This window comes from Ruditapes philippinarum, unplaced genomic scaffold (genome assembly GCF_026571515.1).
Source record: "Ruditapes philippinarum isolate M1 unplaced genomic scaffold, ASM2657151v2 ctg5354_1_1_1_1, whole genome shotgun sequence".
Taxonomy (NCBI): domain Eukaryota; kingdom Metazoa; phylum Mollusca; class Bivalvia; order Venerida; family Veneridae; genus Ruditapes; species Ruditapes philippinarum.
In genome coordinates this window covers 54,071-79,828 of record NW_026852829.1, presented here as the reverse complement: position 1 = coordinate 79,828, position 25,758 = coordinate 54,071, and the positions used below count along the sequence as shown (strand labels likewise).

Here is a 25,758-nt window from a genome sequence, read left to right as displayed (position 1 = left end):
ATTGAATAAATTTTAATGAAAACGCATACACCTTCAATTCCTCTATTGCTTCCATTAGTACCCTGAAAGTTACTTATACAATTACTAGTAACAAAAGAATTTAAAACAAACAATGTAGTCTGATTAAATGAGTTTTTACTACGAATATAAAAGTAAGAAATAACATATTTATGAAGTCATCTAAATTCATATCTAATGGCACGCTTAGTGTTGCTGAAAGAAATTTCTCCTTTCTTTCTGAGTTCACTCATTTATTTTAATCATTTATATCCTCACCTTGGATGGAAAAAACAAAAATTCATTTTCAATGCATCATACAAGTAATAAACATCTTATGTTATAAACAAATATGTTTCATTTAGTTACACCATTCTGCAATTCATCTCTGGATTTGTATTGTCATTTTTATGAAGCCAAAAAAGGTATTTGAAAGAAAGAGGAAATATATTTTTAAGAAAAGAAAATGGTACAATATGACATTAAGCTTATTTGGGTTATTTGTATTGTCATTTTGCAAACACAGATTGGATTAGGCGAAGAATGGACAAATTCCAGCGAAACAGTGATGTTAAAGTTGTCATATATAAATGAGATACAAAAAAGGAATAGCCTTGTTAGTATGTCGCAAGGTATATCCTTTCCAGCGTGTAAATACCATTGTATGGAATGGAAATACGCTGCATTTATCTACATCGAGAGCAATAAAACATGTCTTTGTGGCTCAGAAGAATATACAAATAATGTAGAATATGCAAGTTCTGATGAAAACACAGGTCTAGTTTATGGAGTGAGGGAAACTACTGTTTTGACATCATATGTGCAGGTACTTTTTGTTTAGCTTTTCATTGCGTAGGTATTAATCTATATAAAACAGCAATGTTATTGATTTGTCATGCCATGGAAAATTCACAAAATAAGTTAAACATCAATCAATATTATGTTACTAAAAGCATTTTAAATCACCATATTTAAAATAATGATAACTTTTAAGAATCAGATCAATTTCTTAGATACCACTTTGAAAACGATTAATGACGATGATAATAAAATAAAAACAACTGCGGTAAATAATCAAATTTATATCTTATTTGAATTATATTTAAAAAAAAAGTAAAAACACTTGATTTTCAAGAGTAAGTAAAGTGGACACAAGGAAAAATTTTTAAACTACTGAGAAAAATAAGTACCCTTGGGGGTCATCGAAACATTACATTGCATTTTTAAGCCATAAGGGGACAGCATTGTTTTAAGAGCCTTTTCCCTAATATATTTTACAAATATATCTTGCGTGCCCAATAAAAGATTTCATTTGCCCCTTGCGATCACCGGGGCACTATTGATACTGTAGCTAAAAGGGGGGCAAAAGTTTTTTACGCCTTTTACGTCGTTTTCCCCAGTGAAAAAAAATTCTTTTTTTCATGCATGAAAAGCGTTTGACAATATTTAAAAAGTTATTTACCTATTATTTTGGGGAATTTTTTGTTAAAGCCTTTTTTTAGAGGTCGTCTTCAAGAGATGTCTTTAAAAAAAATGAAAAAACGTTCAAAAAATTGCATACTTTGTTTAAAACTTTCCGGGCAATTAAACGCTCTCGCACTTAATTATTTCCTTTTTCCGTAACGCCCTTTCGTTTCTCCCCAAAAACCTTTTTTTTACTTGTGATTTTTTCCTTTCAAGACTGAAAAACATCTGCGGTCATTACACAAAGTTAAAATGATTTAAAAGTTGGAAAACCTTTATTATTTAAAAGTTTTTTTTTAAGGGACTTGTTGACGCATTTAAAATTGGATTAAATGGATAAAACTTTGAATTTCTGGAATAGGAGATTTTTTGTGTTGAAATAGACAATGGTAAAATATCTGCTCGTTTGTTATTTTTTTAACCATATAACACTACATGTTGACCCATCCTCGTTTATATATTTTCTTAATTGAAAATGACTGACGATAAATATTTGTACCATAATTTACTTTTGCAGACATCCGAAAAGTTAAACAAGAAAATACATCGTCTACCAGGCGTTTCTGACTGTTTTATCCCTATATGAGCTTGGCTATGCTGAAGACGGTGTGTATGTTATTCAACCGAAGGAAGGTGTTGATATTGAGGTGTGGTGTGACATGTCAAATGGTGGATGGACAGTAATTCAACGCCGTCAGGATGGATCTGAAATCTTTTATAGAAATTGGGATGAATATGTAAATGGCTTCGGGAACACAACAGGCGAGTACTGGCTTGGTCTTAAGTACATAAACATATTAACTACAATTGGGAGTGCACTTTATATAGAAATGGAAACGTTTGAACATGATAATGTATCACCCGCATCAGCTTTTGCCGAATATTCCACATTTAAGGTTAATGACGAAACTGATAAATATAGGTTGACAGTTGCAGGATTTTACGGAAACTGTTTCGATTGTTTAAATGCTCATAACGGTGTGAGATTCACTACATTCGATAATGATAATGACTTGAGAGGTGGTGATAATTGTGCCGTTATGTTCCATGGAGGTTGGTGGTATACAAACTGTCAATAATCCCATTTAAAGTGGTTTGAAAACTTGGGAGGTGCCGGGCTCAGAGTTTGGCAAAGGTAGTCACTTGGGTACAGATGTTGGGGCCGCACACGATAAGTCGTTAAAAGTGTTGTTCATGAATACTAGAAATTGGGTCTTCAGTTGTTAAATTTTTTTTCTTGAGGCACATTTATTTGTATACCTTAATCCCATTCAACGTTGTTGTTGTTGGTATTTAGTTTTTTTTGTTTGTTTGTTTTTGGTCCTTTTTCACGTTTCTTAAAATGTCTCATTAAATTTCACATTTGTTATCTAAAACTTTCCATGTGGCAGAACAAACATATCCTTTTTTTAAGTCATAATATTAACATTTTTTTTTTTTTTGATTTTTTTTTTAACTAAATCTTTTAATTATTGAAACGATGGAATGGATACTCAAAGCGTCAAGATCGCTCTCCTGGATAAAATTTTAATGCCTTTTTTATAAAGATAGCCTTTGATAATGGATAACCTTGATACATGATATACACTTTGCTTATTCGAAATGCATAAAATATATAATAATATACACATATGTATATAAATATATAGAACGTTTCATTGTGTACTGTAAAACCGACTTTTATATTGATTAGGTGATAGCATTTATATTAGGAATGTAAATGAATGTAATGGAAGCTAGCTTACAACGTCCCTAGTTTTGTAGTTTATAGTTAAGTATGATATTATAGAAAAAGGAACTGGAATCTTACGAGGAACAATTAAACGTAAAGTACTAAATTGACGGAAGGTGATATTCATCATGTAAGTCAGTACAGCACGTGTAAATTTTTTTTAAAAAAATTTATAATTTTTGAAGTTTTCTTCTTAAATTGTTTTAAAAGACCCAAAAAATTTTTGACTTTAAAAATTTTCTCTATTTTATTTGTAATGGGCAGTTTTTTTAAATTTTTTAATACAAAAGATAAAAGCAAGAGGCATTCGCCAGTACAAAAACATCAGCAATATATGTGATTTAAATTTAAACACAAAAAGTCCTGTTAAATCATTCATTGAAAATTACATTTTAAAAAGGTCATGTGAATTAAAACGCAAAAAATTTTAAATTTTTGTTCTGCAAAACGATATTTTTATAACAAATTTAAAATTTATAAAAATATTTTACCTGTATTCTTGGATCTGTTTTTTTATTTAGAATCCTGTGCAGTATTGATACATTAAAGGGCAATTTTCTATTCAAAACAGTGGCAAAAAGACCCCAAGATAATCTAGGAGTTGGGATGTCTAAATTAATGCATTTTTTCAAAAAACTTGTACAAAAGTCAAATCTTTTTTGCCTTTCGGAAACCCAAATTTCAACCAAAATGAATAAATTGTATTATTAATTAAAATATGTACAACAATTAATATAGTTACCATACAAGTAGCCGTTTATATTAATAAACGCCATACTTTTAGTAAAAAGCGTTGCACAATAAAAACGCATTACATGTATTCTTGAAAATGGTCTGACAATTTTGACCAACACTCGATCAAATGGTATAAAATTCTCGGAAGAATGAAGAATATTTCAGTCCTAGCAGTTTCTTTAAATTCATCTAAAGCTAAAATTATCCAAAAACAACACCAACAAGGCAAATTTGAATAACGGTTATACTATGTATTCCTCCAGGAGTTTGCTTTTAAATTACATTGAATATAGCAGATAAAGAGATCATATTATCAAATAAAACTCAATAAAGCATGTGCCAGTGTCAACTTTCGTAGAAAGTGCCGGTTAGCCCAATAAGGAAAAGCGTTGAACTGTATATCGTGCGACCCAGGTTCGTTTTCCGTGCATCTTTCTTGTGATTGATCATGAAATCATTTCTATGGTCATTCGCACTGTACCTCTGCTCTAACATGTACATAAGTTATCAGTTCCTTGCGATATTGAGGCAAGTAGTACTGGGAAATTGCTTGACAGCCGTCCAGTTAAATGCGGTTGCTGAACGGAGCTCTTGTAAATTTAATGTGGCTAACTGCCGTTTATCCGGAGTGAAAACTACCAGCCCACCACCCCTTCCTAATATTTGCTTAAACTTTTTGTTAAAAATTTAAAACAGTACTTATCAAAAAATGATCATGAAATTTTTGTTAATTATTCGATTGACACTTCTAAAATGGCCAAAGTATTTTGTGACATAAATGAGAAACTCTACCTTTAAAATCGATATAATCGTTTTCTAACACCTGTTAATTCAAACAAAAGACCATTCTCAAATATTAATGACTTACTTTAAATTCATCACGGTAATATAGATTATTAGATACAGAAACATTGTAACAAGTTAATTAACTTGCGAATTTCAAGCAAGCGCTAAAAGAACTATTGCGCGAAAAGCACCGAAAATATTATTGCAAATACATAATAAAATAAATTAGGTAGACCGCAACCTTACATATTGTCACGGTTAAATACGTGGTAAGTAATAACTCAAAAAGAAAGGGAAAATGGCAGCGTGATTTCAATTGGCTCTAATCAAACAAGATCCTATTAGTGCTCATCTTGGCAAAACTTACCGTTACAAATTCTAAGCATATCGACAGATGGAATAAGTAGGATTTGGTAAATTAAAAAAAACGTTAGAAATTTGGAAATTATAAAATTTTCAATTAAAAATTTACAAAAAAAACAATTTTTTAACGTTTTGAAAAAAGAATCAAATCAATTTGGAAAAACATTTTTTCTATAAGTTCCCCGTTTTGTTTAAAAAAATTTTTCAAAATTTTTTGGCAAATATTTCAAAAAAATTACTTTTCCCCGTAGTAAAAACAAAAGCCCGTTTTGGTTGTAGTTATATGCTTTTAATTTTGGAATTTTAAAACCAAAAAAGAAAAAGCACTAATAAGGATTAAATTTTCCTTTTTTGAAATTCGGGTTTTTTTCCTAATAAAAATTTTTATTTCCCCTTTTTTAATTGATAAAGTTAATATTTTTTTGGGCCCAAATTTAAAAACTTGTTTTCCCCGGAAACCTCTGAAGCACATAAAAATTTTTTTAAAATTGAGGTTTTTTTTTTTAACGAAAAAAACTTTTTTTAATTTTATTTCCTTTAAATTTTGGGTTTTTTTTTCCGGGGGGGGTAAAGGGGGGCCTAAACGCGTCCCGTACAACTCAAAAAGATTTTTTTTCGATTATGAATTTTTCAACGCCATTATTGGTTTTTTGTATTTTTTTTTTTTTTTTTTTCCAGGGGGCTTGACCGTTGTCGGTATTTCTAAATTGCACACTGTTTAATCACTTAAAGGGTATTTATGTGCTTTTAAATTTCTCTTTGGCTGCTAATTTATGATATTTTGGTTTCATTACCGCAGATTGCTTTTTTTACAATGTTGCTAAGATGTCCAGAGCTTCTTGCTTACTATTCTCTTGGCAAAATATGTTTAACTGATTTGTACTTCTTTGTACTTTGTATTTTAAAGGAACATATATCTATACTGTGTAAACTATTTGATACCAACATTCGGAATCAAATATGTTTAAAAAGAGCCTAAATATACAACACAGAGTAGGGAAGTGAGGCAAGCATTGTATTCGTAATGAGCAAAAGTACTTACGTCCTGTCCTTACCTAACAGTATCAGCATTACATATATCCAATGAACACCATGAATAGCATATTTTGATATAATATTTGTAATAAGTAAAAAAACAGATTTATTTTAAAACTTTTATTCTGACGGCACATTGTTCTGACGGCACATTACATCCCATGATTGAAAAGAATTTCTTTTTGTTATAAAGTGTAAACAGGTGTTTTAAAAAGTTCTTATAATGCACCTGAAGAAAAAACGGTGCTGAAATGGCAACTGTAAACGTATGTCAGGAAGGGAAAATTGAATGCCATTCTTTTACAGTTTCTAAGTTTATAACAATTTTTTCGGCAACGACAGTGTCTAGTGAGTAAGTAATATTGGATTTAAATACAAACTAACTTACAAGTTGGGATACCGATGACGTTTTAAGATATTTATTCAATTTGAACTTAGACGGTTTAAAAAATTTATTTACACTTCTTGAAGTCAAGACCGAAGTGATAACTTTGATTCAGACTTTTATAAGGTTCGATGTTTGAAATCCACCAATGAAAGTCCAGAAATCCGGAAATCCTCCAATGGACGGACGGCCGGATTTCAGAATATGAAATCTTAAGTTTCCATGAGGGCCATATTGAATTCTGATATAAAATCTGCATATGAAAATCGTTAATAAACAGGAACATGTAGTAAATACTTAAAGATTTTTGACCTTAAACAAACATAAACTTTACATCAATAATGTTCTTGAAGTGACTTTGCCTTAAATTGATATTAACAATAAGAATTTTTCTTTAAAAAAATGATGTGACAGATTTCAAGGCTGTCTGTCATTGGACGTCTGCTACACAGGAAATATAAAGAGTAAGTCAGTTTTCTGCTATACATAAAGGTTAGTGTAACACTTCTACCAGCTAAAATTGCAAAATGTCTTTACAGTGTTCCTTGGTCAATCAGGTAAGTGAATTTTTTTCTTGCAGAAATCAACAATATATGAAGCTATAGGATTTCACAATGCCACTTGGATTTCATTACGAGTATAAGTTCTGTTGGAAGTACATTTCAGAACTAGATGGTCAGATCCTTACACAACATTTTCAATATTGTCGTTTTTGGCGTTCTTTAGAGATTCATTTTTTCTCTTTTTTGATTTTAACTTTTTTTAAATAAAATACACTTACAGGAAAATAATAAATTTCCACACCATAGAAATACAAACTTATACATCACTCATAGAATAAATTCCTATGGATGATAATTCATAGAATACCGCGGTACATGTTACTAATTATTATGTTTTAACTGTATTACAACATAATAATATCTTTATTTAATTGTTTTAAACAGCATTTACATAGTATATTATACACATAGACCTATCTTTACTCCAATTATGTGATTACTCCAAAATGAATTTGATGAGTTTGACTTTGTAACAGTTCAGGTTCGAACAGGAGCATGGATGAAAATAAAAAGGGTTTATACGATGAAAGATCATATGATCATGATAAGGATTTATCCTACGTATGATTATAATGATGATTAATCAGAAGGGGGATTCATCCTATAGATGATAATAATAAGAGTTTATCCTTTTGATGATCATAAGGAAGATTTATCTTTATCGTATGAATAATCTCAAAGAGGGTTTATCCCATGGATATGGATAAGGAGGGTTCATTCTACGATAACCAAAGGAGGGTTTATTCTATGAATTATCATCCATAGGAATTTATTCTATGAGTGATCATTAGGAGGATTTTTCCTGTGGATGATCACAAGGAAAGTTTATCCCATAATTGATCATTAAAATTATTTGTCCTATGAATGGTCATAAGGCTGATTTATCTATTGGCAAATGATCATTCATGTTCAATACCTTAAATGTGTCTTTTTGATTATTGCATTATGAAATAAAACATTTTTAAAACAGAAAATCATGGTATTGGTTTATCAAAGTCAAAAAACTGATTCAACATGCATTTATTGTTCAGAAATACGTTATAATGAATAGTCTCAGTCTGTATTTATGCAATTATCTGTGATGATATTTTTCAAGTCTTGTCAAGAATAAATATTTTAAGTTCTCATTATTGATACTGGCTTTTTTGAAGGACTAAAATGATGTTGCTGTCAAATTGATTGATTGCATAACGCACAATAATATAAAATTTTTGACGATATTATTTATGAGTGCATTTATATTCATGGCGGACGGAATGCCTGATTGTTCAGCAAGAAAGATAAATAATCAATCAATCACAGTATCATTCAAATACTCCCAAGTCCATAGACAATGAAAAAATAGTGAAGTAACAAATTAGTTTCATTTATGTTAATTACAAAAATCGGGCGAACTCCTACACATGATGCTACTGTAACGCAACTGGAACAGCTTTACGTCATTGTTTACACTCACGCATTTTTTATTTAAACTAATTCATCTGAATTCTAATGATCAGTTTGGCTTATAACACTACAGACATCTCTATGTTTTAAGACAAGTTGTTCTTTAAGCATACGAAAAATCAAAACTTTTAACATCAATATTAAATTGGTTCTGACACTGGAAGAAATTTCATAATGGCATTTTGGATTGTGAGTAACATCGTTCTTAATACTCTGATTGGACTCAGTTTTAGTAAAGACTGGACAAAATATGGTGAAACTGTTATGTATAATTTGTCATATGTAACGGAAATACCACAAAGGAATAAACTTGTCACTATACCTCAAAGGGTATCCTTTTCAACTTGTAAATTTCATTGTAAAGAACAGAAATGCGTTGCATTTTTCTATATTAAACACAATGAAACGTGCCTTTGTGACGTAGAAGAATCTGCAAGTACGGAAGATATTGCAAACTCTGATCAAAACACAGGCTTAGTATATGGACTTAAGAAAACCAGAGTTTTGACGTCATATTTACAGGTACGTATTAAATATTCCTTTGAAACATTACATTTATATTTTAAGGTTTCATCTTTAATATAAGGCTGAAAGTTTACCAATGCCTTTATTTTTCTTTAAAGTCTTAAAAGAACTGTCCATATCAAATTATCAAAGGAAATATTGAACAAAGGTAATTGTAAATTTTAAGGAACGTAAGAAGGTTCCAAACCATTTTGATTATAATCTTGTGATTTTTTCTCTTTCGTAGACAACCGATGGATTGTTCAAGAAAAAACATCGCCAACCAAGCGTTTTAGACTGTTTATCCCTTTATGAGATGGGCTATGCCGAAGACGGTGTGTATGTTATTCAACCGTCTGAAGGTGTAAATATTGACGTGTGATGTGATATGTCCAATGGTGGATGAACAGTTATACAGCGGCGCCAAGATGGATCTGTGGACTTCTATAGAGGTTGGGATGAATACGTGGATGGATTTGGGAACACAACAGGCGAGTACTGGCTTGGTCTTAAATACATTAATATATTAACAACAATTAGTAGTGAACTTTATATAGAAATGGAAACGTTTGAACATGGTAATGTTTCACCCGCATCAGCTTTTGCCGAATATTCCACCTTTAAAGTCAATGGCGAAAGTGACGAATACAGGTTGTCAGTATCGGGATATAATGGAAACTGTGCGGATTCCTTTAGCAATCATAACGGCTGAAAATTTTCCACATTCGACAATGATAATGACGAAACAGGTAGCGGAAAGTGTGCCGTTGATTACAATGGAGCCTGGTGGTACAGAGACTGTCATGCTTGTAATTTAAATGGGTTATATTTGGGCGGTTCTAACACAGAATGTGGTAAAGGTATCACCTGGTCAACGCAAGTAAGGCATCAAGACCCCTTGACTTCTCGACCCCTTAGGATATTAAAATGACACTTAGACCCCTTGACTCTTAGACCCCTTGTAAGATGATTTTTCGACCCCTACTGACTAAGACATTTCGACCCCTATTTTAAATACTGGACTTTAAAAGAACCGTAAATATATTTTGAAAATATTGTATGACTTATATAATTCATAATTTTTAAGATTTTGTTTAAATTTATTTGTTTTTCTGAAATTTCAGTTGCAAAATTTACATTTTTTAAAATCTAATTTTGGTGATTAATAAACAAATCACAGTTTTCATTTGTTTAATTACGGATTTAAGTCCCGTGGTTTAATGTCATGGTGCTAATTTATAATTTCGTCATTAGCGCATTAAGTAACAATTATTTATTAGATATATAACATCGCAAGTTACAAATTATCTTTGATGTTATAGAAAGCCTTTGCTAATTATTTACACACATTTTTTAATAATATCATTTACTAAAATTTGTGAAGATATACAAAGAACGAGTATTTTCTACAACATTTCAGTTCTATTAACATTAAGCGTGTTTCCTATTAATATTGCCTGAATTGAAGGAATATTATTACAGACCTTTTTGCGTATATATTTGTCATAATCATATTAATTTATTAAATCATTATTTATTAAATGATAATGTCCGTTTTGTGTATTGCGTGCAAGGAGACTGTTCGTCCTTTACAACATGCCGTTACATGTGATATTTGTGAGAAGGTGCAACACAGAACCTGCAACACTGGTGAGTAATGTTTCATTTTTCTATAATTCATACGAATGTCGTATCAATATAAACTAAAAATTTGTAATCTTCAGTTTATTATTTTGTAAGACATAATAAAGTTACATTGGCAATGAACGTTTATACTAAATGAAATATTGAATTGTGTGTAATAGTTTACGGGAATGTAATTATTGACTGCGTAATAATATACGGTAGCTGACCCCACCATATTTATCAAAATAAAATATAAAAAACTATCGGTACTTTTAGGTAAAAGATATAGTTGAAGATATATTTATTGACTTGGTCTGTCAGATATTTACAAACTCACTACTAAAACAATTAAAACTCGTAACGGTGAAAATTAGAATCAGCGGTTAAACTGTATCCAATAAAAATAATTAAATAATAAGGATTTAGTTTTGATACACATTTAATCACTTTCATAGATATTTTGACCACAAAAATGAAAATGACTTTAATAAATTATCATCATACATCTCCCGTGTCATACATGTAAATGTTTAATCAGTGACACGTGATGGGATAAACACCGGCGCGTGCTGTTTATTAATCAAATTATCGGTTATACATGTATGTGTTTATTCAGTGACACGTAATTGGATTAACACCGGCGCTGACCGATACTAATCCGATTATCGCTCAATAGAACGGTATATACATGTACTATCAATAAACATAACTTCTTTTTTTTAAATTTCGTTATAAGATGAAACATTTGTATTTTGCAGGTATCAGTAGAATCGATTATTACATGGCACCTAAACGTTTAAACGTTGTATTTTTTTTATACAGTTCAGTTGTAGTATTTGCAGTAACGCTCCTTCAGATCAAGTTACACCTGATCATGACAATTCCGTTGATCCAGCAGACAAAGAAATGTTTAATTGGAAAAAAAGATTATCAATAAAAAATACAAAAATACAGTTTCAAAAAGTGCATATATTGTTAATATTGTAGTTATTACATACCTGTTTATAAAGAGAGTGATAGTGTCTGCGTATTTTATGTATTGTTATTTCAATGTAACGTGTGAGCATGCATATTTATTTGTGTTACTGTTTTTGTAAATAATATACATAAATGAAAAATAAACGGCTGAAAATGATGTTCTAACCTAGTCATTACTTTGTTTTTGTTTTTAGAAAATCACAGACTTTCCTAATATAACAAGACATTAATTAAGGGGTCGAAATGTCAGGTATATTTAAGGGGTCTAAGTGTCTTAGGGGTTTAAGTGTCAGGGGTCGAGATGTCTAAGGGGTCGAGGTGTCAAGGGGTCGAGGTGTCAAGGGGCCTAGATGTCATAGACTCCTGGTCAACATGCTGGGGGCAAAAATATTCTCTTAAACGTAGCGTGATAAAGATACGCCGAAAAACCGGAAAACGTAAGGTTTAAACAAAAATGTTAGCCTAAGGATTATTGCATAACTATCTTTCTATTTTTAAGACATTATTTCTGATGACAACTTTCTTATTAACAGTTGGCAAGATAAGTAGATAACATTTCTAAAGCAAATGTGTGAGAACATAAGATTGGAACTAAGTCTTATATTGCGTACATACTCTATAAACTCATATATTTTTGGAATAATTAAAAACAAACGTGATTAATTCATCCCCGTGTTATGATAAAATAATGAGAAATATGTGAACAAATAGTTGCATGTATGTACACATGCTGACAATATGGCATACATTTTCTATTTGGAAAAATACGCCGCTTTACATTTTTATTTGACCGTTTTTGATGATCTTTGTATGTATCACTATTTTTTTCTTTCCTTGTAAAGGTATATGTGGGTTATGTTTTTACAAGTGAATTGTTTTGATGCTTATTCTTTAGTTTTTGGAAAAATGAAAGGTGAATGTAAGATAATACCTGTATCATTTTATACTTTCTCTCTTTTTTTGTTGTTGTTGTTGTAAAGACGTAATTGGGTTATAGATAACTGTCTGTTGTTCTCTCTTTAAGGAGAGTAGAAGATATAATTGTTTATCAAAATAAGAAGTGTTTTTGGAAAAATATAAGTTATGAATGATTATAGCATGTTATAATAATGAGTCTTTTTCATTATGTTACAATCAGTCAAATGTATGAACATCCAAAGTTGATATGTATTTTCTTCCTACTGTTAACAGAAAAATAGGAAAGACGTTATAATATGTCTAATTATTTTTTTGACATAAGAGTTAATAATTGACAGCTTAGATTTGCAATTTAATAATATATTACATAAAATCGCCCATAGAACTGTTAAAAATTAAAGCCTGTACATAAACTTAGTTGAATAAGTTCATGTATTATATATAATTATTCTTTTTCTTTTTAGATAAAAAGACAATTTGAGTTTGAATGTATTGTATTTTTGCGAGTACAAAACAGTACTATGCTTATAATTGGGAAAAATAAACAGTAACATGTTTACAGAAAATTTAAAAAAAAACATTTTCTACATTTGTATTTGGAAAAATACGCCGTTTTAAATTTTCATTTTGCCATTTGAGATGATATATAATTTTCATGTTCTATATTTCACAATTATAATGAACATTCAGAAATGTTTGACAATATTCTTAATTTCGTTATAGTATTTAGTTATACAGGTTTGCTTATAATATACAACATTTAGCTTATAGACAAAATATGGAATGTATTCAGTGTTTGAATATGTCTTAAAGAAGTATGAACAAATTATCTGTTTCCTTACAATATTCTGATTCTTTTGATGGTTTTATCGGGAATTAATCGTATTCAATCTGGGATTTTTAAGACATCAAAGCCTGTGGAGAGATTAATTTTAATATATTGCAAGTTAAATCGACCGTCAGTTTTTATTTTCTGTTGGAAAAACACTTATGCGTTGTTTCAAACTATGTATTTCAATAATTTTAGTTTGGAAAGTTCATCATATAACTGTAATGCCTTCTTCAAAACAACATCAAGACAGCAATTCAAGGCGCGCCGTTGAGGTTCGTTTCTAAAAATAGAAGATCTCCGCTTTACTAATTTACATACAAAGTGCGGATCGTATATCAGAGGTATCGAGGGATTTCCTTATTGTTTCGGCAAAATTCATTTTCACCATTATACTTCTTTTGATTTGACAATTGTATGAAACTATCTAACTAAAATTAACATATTTTACCTTAAGAAAAGCTGAAAGTCGCTTTAATTTCGGTTAAAAATGTTCTAGTATACAGCAGTTTATCGAGAATTATGGAATATATTTTTTACTTTAATGACACTTATGTTAAAAGATATAGTCAGATATTTGTTATTCTTTTTGTTTAATAACTAGGTAGTATGCATCTGTATAAATGCGTATTGTTTTATTTAATATGTACTCCGTAGTTAGTTAAGCATTATAATTTGTTTTTCCTAGTCACGTAACATTTCTATGAAAAATAAAATATATTTGTACTTTTTGCAGCTGGAGAAAATGATGTTATGTTTACTTCTAGCAGATTAAAAGCGAAATTAATCAAGGCCAATATTAATTTTGTCAGTGCATATCACATCATATTCTTCAGCTAATATTGATATACTCTCACTTGTAGACTCGAATAGTATGTAATTATCGTCATTGTTAAAATGTCGCCCTTTTATTTGTTTATTTGTGGGATTGACAACTTTGAATACTGTCAGAATTGTTAAGATGATAGATTGATTTCATTATTTGCATATTTTCTTGTAAACAGCATACATTTAGCTAGGAGGTTGCATTTATAGTACTTTTACTTGATACACTTTGACTTTTGTTGTTGTTTGCTGATGCAATATGGGTTGTATATCTTACGTTGTGAAAGCAATTGCTGCTGAAGTAAATAATTCCAAACATTTTTTCATCAAAAGCACGAGACTTATAGGAATTCCACAGTATAAGTCTTTTTTATAAACATAATATGAATTGATTTATCATATTTTTTTTGTAAACTTTCATATAACTTGTTAGACTTGTTAATGTTCGGATTTTTCGGTTGGTTGACAGCCTTCATTGTGTATGTAAATGATTGTTTCCGGACATTTAATGATCAGTTTTTTGACTTCGAACATTGATTTTTCGTTAGTTTTTTTCAGATTTGGTATAATAAATTGGCCCAAAACGGGTTTCATTTGACTTTCGGTTAGTTGCATGTAACATTATTGACATTTTCTGCTGAACGGCAATTCTATTAGATTTTAAGGCAAAACAAAACAAAGACTTTAGGCTATTCCTTTGCATTAACTCAATAAGTACCTAAAATAAATAATAAAGACTTTTGGTTATTACTTCACATTATAACGGGTAATGATTTCATATTTTATAAAGAAATTAATCGGCAGTCCCGGATAATAATTATGCAAAGTTTATAAGATTTAGATCTATACGATATTAAGGACTGAATTATCTTGCGTATACATGTGTTGATTTTATTTGCAATACTGTTATTTTATTGACAGTTAAATTCATGTACAATTAAACACTTATTAATAAAATAGGAAAACTGTGAACATTCTTTATTCTTTTTGACTCGAGTTTCATCTTAAAATACGGCGTACCTCCAGAAGTAATGTATTATTGCAATGTACAGTGCATTACAGTTACAATGCCATATACAGTTATGCAGAGAAGCCCACTATTGACAGATGTTATTATGGCATATTTAAGCTAAACAGATTCACAAACTTTGATAGCTGCCTAAAACAAGTATCATCAATCCCTTTAACCCTATCCATTTCTATATAAGAAAGTACATTGTTATAATTGTGATAATGTAATTGTTCGTTAATACATTATCCTTACAGTGCTGCTAAATTATTGGTTATCTAGGTTTGTGCACGTTATCATAGCTGGATTGTAACACTACATTTACTTGGATTATCAGTGGGATTAGATAATCAAATAACAAATCCAGTGATACGAATCCAAGCCTTAGCGAGACTTCAGATGCCAAGATGAATACAAGGCAAGCAATCAATAGTGGGATGTCATTTTCTTTCAACTCGTGAAGTAAGGCATGGCAAAATAAAAAAGTGAGGATAATAACATGTCAGTCCTATCTCATATGATGTGCGATTAGGGAGAAATTGGTGTTAACACATCACCAACCTTACAAAATTTACATGAAATAATAATGTGAATGACGTCCTTATCAATTCACCTGTGTTTTTAAAGATGTAGTCATTGAACTGAGAAGTTTCAATGTTCACTTTTAGGCATCAATGAAGGCTATAAAGATAAAGTTTTATTATAAATGAAGTTGATCTGAAGTGAACTTGAATAATTACAAGAATTAAACCCCCTTTTGGTACACTCTTACATATGTATAGAGGAAATTGGCAAGACCGTCAAGGTACATATGACCTTATTTATTATTCAATGTTTCAAGGCTAATTTGATAAAAATGATTCCGATATAAATATCTCTCAAGTTGACCCAAAATGTGTCCTTTTACATCAGTCTATGTATCTGGTTCTAACACATACCAGTATGTGAACTTTCAGTCACCACACTTTGCAACAGGTGACACAACCACCCAATGTAACCAGTAATTATGATGATTGTAGTTATCCTTATTATTCAATGTCAAGGTACAGTGCCGCAACAGAATTGAAGGCGCAAATTTTAAACTGGCACCATTTAATTTGTTACGCAATGAACATGTAAAACGTTCTTAGCATGCTTTTTATGATCTCACCGGTTCCACCATTAAATTGCTATGCTTATTTTTAAACACCTTCCCTGTACAGATGACAATTTATATCTCTAAAAAACAATATATAGCAGATGCTCAACAGCCAAGATAATTTAACAACCCGCTCACAGGTCTTTGGTCGGCGCCATCTTGAAAATTCATACAACAGAAAAAGAGATACATATTTTTTCCTATTTTTACAATTGATAAATATAGTATTCTTGTTATTTAAAAATTATAAATAAACATTGATAATATGTAAAAACTTATGATAATATGCAAATTTCTTGTAAGGACAAATATTATAAAGCCCTTACAAACTCCGGTATCACATAGATGTAAGAGTTGTCACCTGTTTTTCAGGGACGACTTAAAACCGTAAGTGAAGTACATATATAAAATAATTTATTATACTTGAAGATAATGATATTTACAGTGTTTCTTGTATGATTTGCAGTAACATACATATTATGGGAGAAGTTAATACAACATTCACTGATTGTGATTTATTTAAGTGATTGAACTACAGCCACCGACGAAATCAATTTTTAGCTCCGAAAACGATGGCGATATCGACAACCCTTACTCTTGCGCAATGTTAAACCAATAAAGTGAATAAACTTATCAAAAAAGGACAGTGCACTAGAACCATAACTCTATTTAAAGTATTTAAAGAGTTATTGCCCTTTGTTACTTTTCCATTGCTTTTCTTTTGACCGGAGCATAAATTGAAGACTAATGGTTGGAATGCAATACAATTTCATCAAATGATCAAACATATTGAGAGGAAGTGCAGTGCATAAGAACCATATCGCCATCTTGACAGACTACAGAGTTATTGCCCTTTGTTTCTTTTCCTTGTCCGGGGGATAACTTGAAAAATACTGGTTAGAATTCAATACAACTTCATAAAATGTTCAAGCACATTAAAAGGAAGTGCAGTCGCAAGAACCATAACTTTATCTAAAGTTATAACAGAGTAAATGCCCCTTGTTACATATCCATTGCTTTTTTGTTCGTAGCATAACTTAAAGATTATTGGTTGGAATTCAGTATTACTTCATACAATGATCAAGCATATAGAGAGAAATTACAGTGCTCAAGAGCTATAACTCAATCTTGACTAATTACATAGTTATTGCCCTTTGTTACTTTTCTTTGTCCGGAGCATAACTTAAAAACTACCAGTTGGAATTCAATAACAACTTCATGCAATGGCCAAGCGCAAAAAGGGAAAGTGCAGTGCACAAGAACAATGACTCTATCTGAAGTAGTTACAAAGTTATTGTCGTTTGTTACTTTTCCGTGGCTATTAATTAACTATTGATTATTAACAAACCCGAATGTTATAAGGGAAATGACAAATTGATTAAATTGTGTATGAATCACGTAAGTCGTGCAATTCTTAACGGTGTGTTATTTGAACCGTTACATAATTGTTTACGCTTACGCCTTTGTGATCACTTTATTCATCTGAAATACAATTAATTGTGTTATCCATTAATTTCTCAGAACTTGGCATGTTTGGATGTGAGTTAAGTTGTTTTTAAAAAGTAAAGAAAAGTCGCAAACCTTTTTGCAGCAATTTAATGAATTTGTTCTGAGACTGGAAAAGATAACATTATGGCATTTTGGATTGTGAATATGGCCATTCTTTTTGCACTGAATGGATTCGCTTTAAGTGAAGACTGGACAACTTCCAGTGAAACAGTAATGTATAGTTTGGCATATGTAACGGAAATAACACAAAGCAATAATCTTGTCACTTTGCAGCAAAGGATGTCCTTTTCAACTTGTAAATTTCATTGTACGGAACGGAAATGCGTTGCATTCTTCTACATTGAAAACAATGAAAGGTGTCTTTGTAACTTGGAGGAATATGCAAGCACTGAAGAAAATGTAAATTCTGTTGAAAGCACAGGCATTATTTACGGCCTAAAGAAAACTAACGTTTTGACTTCATATTTACAGGTAACCATTATGAAATAATGAAAAATGTCTTTTTTTGTAAATTTATAATCATTTCGAACATCTTATTTCAATATTTATGGTTAACCTTCTAGATAATACTGAATAGTTAACCAATGTCTTTATATCTTTAAACTAGAGTTCTATGAAGCCTTTATTATACTCCCGCACAACAAAGTTGTAAGGAGGGTATACTGGCTCAGCTTGTCCGTCTGGTCATTCGGCCGTCGGCGTTGCCGGTTTTTCATTGTCCGCCCAATAACTTAAGATTTCTTTGACCCACAGTCTTGATATTTAGCATAGAGGTTAATCATGATTAGAAGATGAACCCTATTGGTTTCGAGGTAACCAGATCAACGTCAATGTCTCAGGGACCTTGACTTAAAAAAGCTTGTCCGCCATATAACTGAATAATCCTTTGACCCACAGTCTTTGTTTATAGCATGAAGGCTAGACATGATTAGTAGATGACCCCTATATATTTAAAGGTCACCAGGTCTAAGGTCAAGGTCACAGGGACCTTGACAATGAAAAGCTTGTCCCCGAAATAACTGAATAATCCTTTGATCCTCATCTTCATATCTGGCATTTAGGTTGATCTTGATTATTAGATGACTCCATTTTATTTTGAACTCAACTGGGTAAGGTCGCAGGGGGCTTTACTGAGAAAAGCTTTTCCGCCAAACAAATTAAAAAATCTTTTGATCCACAATCTTCATATTTTGCATGGAGGTTAGACGTGATAAGTAGATGACCTCTATTGATTTTGAGGTCACCAGGTCAAAGGTCATGCTCACAGGGGTCTTGACTAAAAAAAGTTTGTCAGCCCAATAACCTAAATATCCTTTGACCCAGAGTCTTTATATTCTGCATGGAGGTTAATAATGATTAGTAGATGACCATGATTGATTTTGAGGTCACCATGTCAAAGGTCAAGGTAACAGGAGCCTTGACTTAAAACGCTTGTCCGCCAAATAACCTAAGAATCTTTTGACCCACAGTCTCCATATCTGGCATAGAGGTTAGGCACAATAAGTAGATGACCTCTATTGATTTTAAGGTCACTTGATCCAAGGTCAAGATCGCAGGGGTCTTAACTTCAAAAAGCTTGTCCACCCAATAAACTTAAAATCCTCGGACCCACAGTCTTCATATTTGGCATGAAGGTTGGCCATGATTATAAAATGAACCCTATTGATTTTGAGGTCACTTGGTCAAAGGTCACAGGGGCCTTTACTTCAAAAAGCTTGTCTGCCTAATAACCTAAGAATTCTTGGACCCACATTCTTCATAGTTTGCATGGAGGTTTGTGATGATAAGTAGATGACTCCTGATGACTTTTAGGTCACCAAGTCAAAGGTCAAGGTCACAGAACCCTTGACTATATAAAGCTTGTCTGCCCAATAACTGAAGAATCCTATGACCCAGTCTTTATATTTGGCATGGAGGTAAGTCATGATTATTAGCTGACCCATATTGATTTTTAGGTCAACAAGTCAAAGGTCAAGGTAACAGGGGTCTTGACTTCAAAAAGCTTGTCCGCCCATTAACTTAAGAATACTTTGATCCATAGTCTCCATATTTGGAATAAAGGTTGCTCATGACCATTGTTGACCCGTATTGATTATAAGGTCACTGGGTCAAAGGTCAAGGTAAGGGCCTTAAAGTTTAGTTTAAAAGCTTGTCCACTCAATTGCTTAAGAATGCTTAGTTAACAGTCTTCATATTTGGTATTGAGGTTGGTTAAGCCTAGTAGAAGACCCCTATTGTTTGTGAGGTCACTAGGTCAAATGTCAATGTCAGAAAGGCCTTGACTTAAAATGTTTATCAGCCCAATACAAATAATCATTTGACCCACATTCTTCAATTTTGGCATTAAAGTTGGTCATGACCATATTTGGCTGGTAGGTTGCCCTTGAGCTCTGAATGACCACTGTTGATTCTGACAAAGTGGTATGCGGGAGTATTCATGCCCTGACAGTGGCACTTCTAGTTTGTTTCTTTTTTGTGTAATATAATTTCAAAGAAATATAAAGGCAAAATATAAATAATGTAAAAAGGTTTTAAGACAGTTTCCGATCATAAACTGGCCATGTTTTCATCTACAGACATCCAATAGGTTGAACAAAAGATTACATCGCCAACCAGGTGTCTTTGACTGCTTATCCCTTTATAAGCTGGGCTATCCTGAAGACGGTGTGTATGTTATTCAACTAAAGGAAGATGTGAATATTGACGTGTGGTGTGATATGTCCAATGGTGGATGGACAATTATACAGCGGCGCCAAGATGGATCTGTGGACTTTTACAGAGATTGGGATCAATACGTGAATGGCTTTGGGAACACAACAGGCGAGTACTGGCTTGGTCTTAAATACATTAACATACTAACAACAATAGGAAGTGAACTTTATATAGAAATGGAAACGTTTGAAACAGATAATGTTTCACCCGCATCAGCTTATGCCGAATATTCCACATTTAAGATCAATGACGAGACTGACAAATTCAGGTTGTCAGTTTCAGGATATAATGGTAGCTGTGCGGATTCTTTGGCTTTTCATAACGGTTGGAGATTCTCCACGTTCGACAATGACAATGACGGAAAAGGTAGCGAAAATTGCGCTGTTGAGTACAACGGTGCTTGGTGGTATAGAACGTGTCACGCAAGCAATTTAAACGGGTTATATTTGAAAGGTTCTAACACAGAATACGGTAGTGGTGTTGTTTGGGCCACGTGTTGGGGATTCAATTATTCGCTAAAACGAAACGTTATGAAAATACGCCAGAAAACTTAAAATTGTAACGAAATTGTTTAAATCTTATTCTATAACTAAAAGAAGATTTTACTTTTTTACTCATAAAATATATTTTCTTTTATAATTATCTCTTATTAACAGTTACCCAGATAAGTAAATAAATTGTTAAAAGCAAAACGTGTCAGAAAATACTTAACATTTGAATCTATATCATCGTATTTTGTTTAAAAGAATATCTAAATGATACCTAATCGTTGTTTTATTAAGATTTGAAATACTTTTGGAAAATTTGCCTTTTGTAGCGAAAACTAGTTTTGGTATACCTCTGGTAGGAAACGTTATTTGGTTAGTCTAGTTCTTATTATATAACGAACATTTTTACGTGTGGAGTGACAGTCAATTTTTGCCGTTTATAATTGATAAAGGCTTGAAATATACTATTATGACGATTTGACCAATTACTTATTTCGGAGCAGATGTATTTCTATGTTTTAATATTTTATAAAGATTGATAAACATTATTATTAAATTTTACTTCAGTTGTTTCTGATTGAAATAAAATGTTTTTGTTACTATACCAGTAAGTTTTTAAATTATGGATTGTGTGCCTTTATATTGCACTTGTAAATAAATATAAGCATTTATGTAAATGGATGTTAAAGAACATATAAAAAGTAAGTAAGCGAAAAACTATGTTAAAAATTATTATATAACTATTTATACGTACTTTCCTAGATAAACAGTTTTTTCGCATTTGACATACACTGAGGGGCAATTGAATTTTGTTCATTGGCATAACTAGATGATACTCTGAGGATAAAATAGACAAGAGTATTCAAAATAATACTTTTTCATCGTGCAATCTTTCCAATTGATGACTTACATTTTCACTGTGCCTGAATTGCAAAACATCATAATTTTATATAGAATATAAAATTCTATAAAACATGAAGAAAAATCGGATTTTCATTTCAAAACAACATTCAGTTGGCGAGATGATATATTATTGGATAAGTTAAACTGCATTTCTTTTATCTCATTAGTGTTTACAGCGTTATGTAGTCCTGCGCCTTAAGTGCGCCTTAACCGAATATTACAGATATTTAGTCAATTTAGGTCAGTAACGGGTTAGCTTCTGTTAAATCATATAAGGAGTTAACTTGTTACTACACTTAGGTGACGATATAGACTGATCATCACTGATGTTTCTACTCGATTGGACCTATACCATTTATTCACATATTTGTTCAATTATTCTCTTTCTCCCAGTTTTTATCTTGTTTTGTGGTCGTCATTCAGTGTAATTGTTTTCAATTCTTAGATCATAAACAGTGGAGAAGTGGGACATTGAAGAGATGCATTATTTTTTTAAATGATTGATCTACTCAATCGAACGGAATCGTCATAATTTCAGTTATGTCTGAATGCATTCCTTGCTTTCTCTCAAGTGATTCAGTATAATTTCAGATTCCATCGACAGTACAGGTACGGTGGTTGCTTTTAAAGCGGAGATTTGCTTTGAACTTAGATTAACTATAGACATAAACCTCATAGGTGCACTACAAAATGTTAAGCATGAATCGACGTTTGGATATAAAACCATATCGATCTAGAAAAAAATGCCGAGTGAATGTATATATTCATTTGTTATAAAATAATATGAGGTTATTATACGAATCCAACACTCAATTATATAAGACGAGTAAACAGCTGTCAACATTGTATTGGCCGAGGCGCTAGCCGAGTCTGAAATATGTTTGGCAGCTTTGTACGAGTCCAACATTATCGCTTTCAACGTGTTTAATGACCTCTGTATCTCACACTTCCATTTGTTGACATATTGATAAAAGTTTATGACTCCAATTTCATAAGGATTTGATATGGATTTTTTGGAATTTAAATTTTTAAAATTTAAGCGAAAATAGATAGAGTATGAGTTGCATTTAATATTTTGAAATCTAAGAATAGAAAATGAAGCTATAATGGGTGTGATATGAATTTGATATGGACCTTTTGGGGCTCTAGAAATTAAAACGAGTTTAAGGTTGGACCCAATAATTGTTTCTATTGAAACATTGTCAGAATAATCATACAGTTTCACTAGTTTTTTTACAACGAGTCAGCGATACACTGAAGTGTATCAGATTTCAATGTACAGTTTCATTTATAAACCTGTTGCCGGGAGTTTAAAATATATCTACATGTATAGAAGCTAGCATATATGCGAGGTTTTGCGAGATTTTACATCAGTTAGGAGAGACACGCTGATAGTGTGTAGCGGTTATTTTTTACTGAGCAGACAATTTGTTGTTTTTAAGGGAGTTTTGTTGATTTGTTGAAGTTGGTTGAATATAATTGTGATGATCTTAATTGATCAGGGTTTATTGGTTGTAATTAGTTGTTTTGGTTGTTGAGTTATATCTGTTTGGTAATAAATATTTGGTTGAAATTGGTTGAATGTTTGTCTGCTCAAGATTATATTAGTTGATGTTTTGTTTTGAGGATATATGTAAATATTGGGTGCTTTAGTTTAAGTTGTTTTCTGATGCTGATTAGATTGTGTGAAGTTAATATTGTTGAATGAATGTTTGTGGTTTATACTGTATCTTAGAGTTGAAAAAATAGTCATTTCTGTGTTCTTCATTTTGTGGTGATTCTGTTGTTTTGTTTAATCATAATTTGTGTAGAGCTTGGGCTCGCCAGGTGTCTAGTATTGCTTCGTATAAAACACGTATACGTGAAAAGATATTTCGTATATAAGTGGTTGATAAATGACGTGTGTTTGTTTTGGGTGTAAATAATGATCAGAGTTCTTTGTTTTTTGTGTAAATAATAGTCAGAGTTTGTTGTTTAAATGTATATATGAATTTAAGATAGAAAAAAATAAAATACCTAAAAAGAAATAGTGTTAACTAAACAATTACATGCTAGTTTTCCAACTGAGAATATTTCAATTTTATGTCAGGCGGTCTGCCCAGCCCCCATATCTAGGAAATTGGTTCTAGTATTTATTACTAAATCTTTCCTTAGATTTAATAACATCAAGGCAGTCATTTCTCCTGACAAACATCACGTGGTACAATTTCTGAAAGTGCATTCAGTTTGTTTATTTTTTAAGTGTGAAATAATTATATTTATATTACGATATGTGCACATTTAATTTTAGATTGTATAATACTGACTTTTATATTATAATTATGAACATTGACTAACATTTTACTCGTTATAAAGTGCCACGATTAAAAAAGAACAACCTGTTTTTAAATTAAAATTTAAAATTTACATATAATGTATATTGAACAATGTTCAATATTTCGTGTATGCAATGATAATTGAAACATATAATCCAACACTATCATGTTTAACGAAACTAATTTTGCCGTCCGTGAAACACGACATTTGGGATTTTTATACTTATGAAGTATCTGAAAATTAAGTACAAATAATGTTGTGCAATAAATTTATTTCAGAACTTGAAAGATGATGATAATAAAGATGAGCTGAAACTATTTCACCATATATTTTGCAATGAACTGTCAGTGTTTTGTAAAACGGAAGAAAAAGATTAGTCATATTTTTGTATTACCATATAATAAAGGCCCTGTCACACTAGACTGCACTTTTACTGCGTTTGCATGGCGTTGTTAAATTTAACAAAGCGCCGCGAGATTGCAATAAAAAATGTGATATTTTTGATGACATAGATACTTCACGGCGTCTTCACGGCGTCCTCTAGGCGATCATAGCAATGATATGGAGCTTCCACGGCGTTTTAATTGGCGATTGTCTACGTTCGAACTGCGCTACTACTGTGTTCTTTGCGCTTCAGCTGAGCTTTTACGGCGCTCACACGGCGCTCTCGCGACGCTCACACTGCGCCGAAATCTTAAAGCTCGGTATAAACGGCATGCAAACGCATTATAAGCGCGGAAAAGACGCCGCACGATCTCCGTACAAGCGATGTGGAAAACCACAGCTTTCATTCGGCGATCTTTTGCGCTTTCACGGCGCTTCTGTTGCGTTGTTTCTTACTGCGATCCCACTGCGCTGTTCAAAATGCGCGCCGTCAGTCGGCGTTTTATGCGATGCCACTACGATGCTACGGCGATGCTGCAGCGAAATTTGCGATCTTATTGGGCTCACCTCGGCGTTCTGAATTTTCTTTGAACGCCATGAGAACGTCGTTCTAGTGTGACTGGGGTTTAAATCTAGTGTGACTGGGGTTTAAATGAAAAATTATAAACATAAAATTGCCTCGAGTAGAGTCTCATTATAAAGACTACATTTGAATATTTAGTTATATTATAGATCTGTATTTGCACGTATTTGCATGAAACATTTCATTTTAATGAGATTTTGAAACACCCTCTTGTAAACATCCGTTTCACGATAGAAATTTTAAAGGGTATTTTGGGTTTTAATTAAGAGCTGTTTTTTATGTAAATATCAAAACATTCAATACAATTCAGCACATTTTGGCTTAGATACAAGTATCAAAGTGCCTCGAGTAGAGTCTTAATATAAAAAGATACATATTCCCTATCGCCATTTTAGAAATGTAATTCCTAGCCAAAGAAAGTCTTTGCAGAACTACGAAAAAAAGTGATATATTTAATATATTTTTCCATCATCTATCTAATTGTCAATCTGTCAGTCTGCTTGTTTGTCCGTCGAACTAATCACAAAACC

At 31.7% G+C, this 25,758-nt stretch overlaps 2 protein-coding genes across 2 annotated transcripts; both read left to right on the top strand.

The window, feature by feature from the left end:
• Nucleotides 1-619: 619 nt before the first annotated feature.
• Nucleotides 620-9,722, top strand: LOC132725550 (microfibril-associated glycoprotein 4-like). The gene is made up of 3 exons (XM_060710689.1): nucleotides 620-823; nucleotides 2,019-2,514; nucleotides 9,421-9,722. Exons 1-3 carry the CDS (start codon nucleotides 620-622, stop codon nucleotides 9,720-9,722), a joined length of 1,002 nt encoding a protein of 333 aa, XP_060566672.1.
• An 8,145-nt stretch (nucleotides 9,723-17,867) lies between these two features.
• LOC132725523 (microfibril-associated glycoprotein 4-like) lies at nucleotides 17,868-22,078 on the top strand. Its single transcript, XM_060710661.1, has 2 exons — nucleotides 17,868-18,313; nucleotides 20,419-22,078. The coding sequence occupies exons 1-2, from the start codon at nucleotides 17,966-17,968 to the stop codon at nucleotides 21,106-21,108; spliced, it is 1,038 nt and encodes a 345-aa protein (XP_060566644.1). The 5' UTR covers nucleotides 17,868-17,965; the 3' UTR covers nucleotides 21,109-22,078.
• The last annotated feature ends 3,680 nt before the right edge of the window (nucleotides 22,079-25,758 follow it).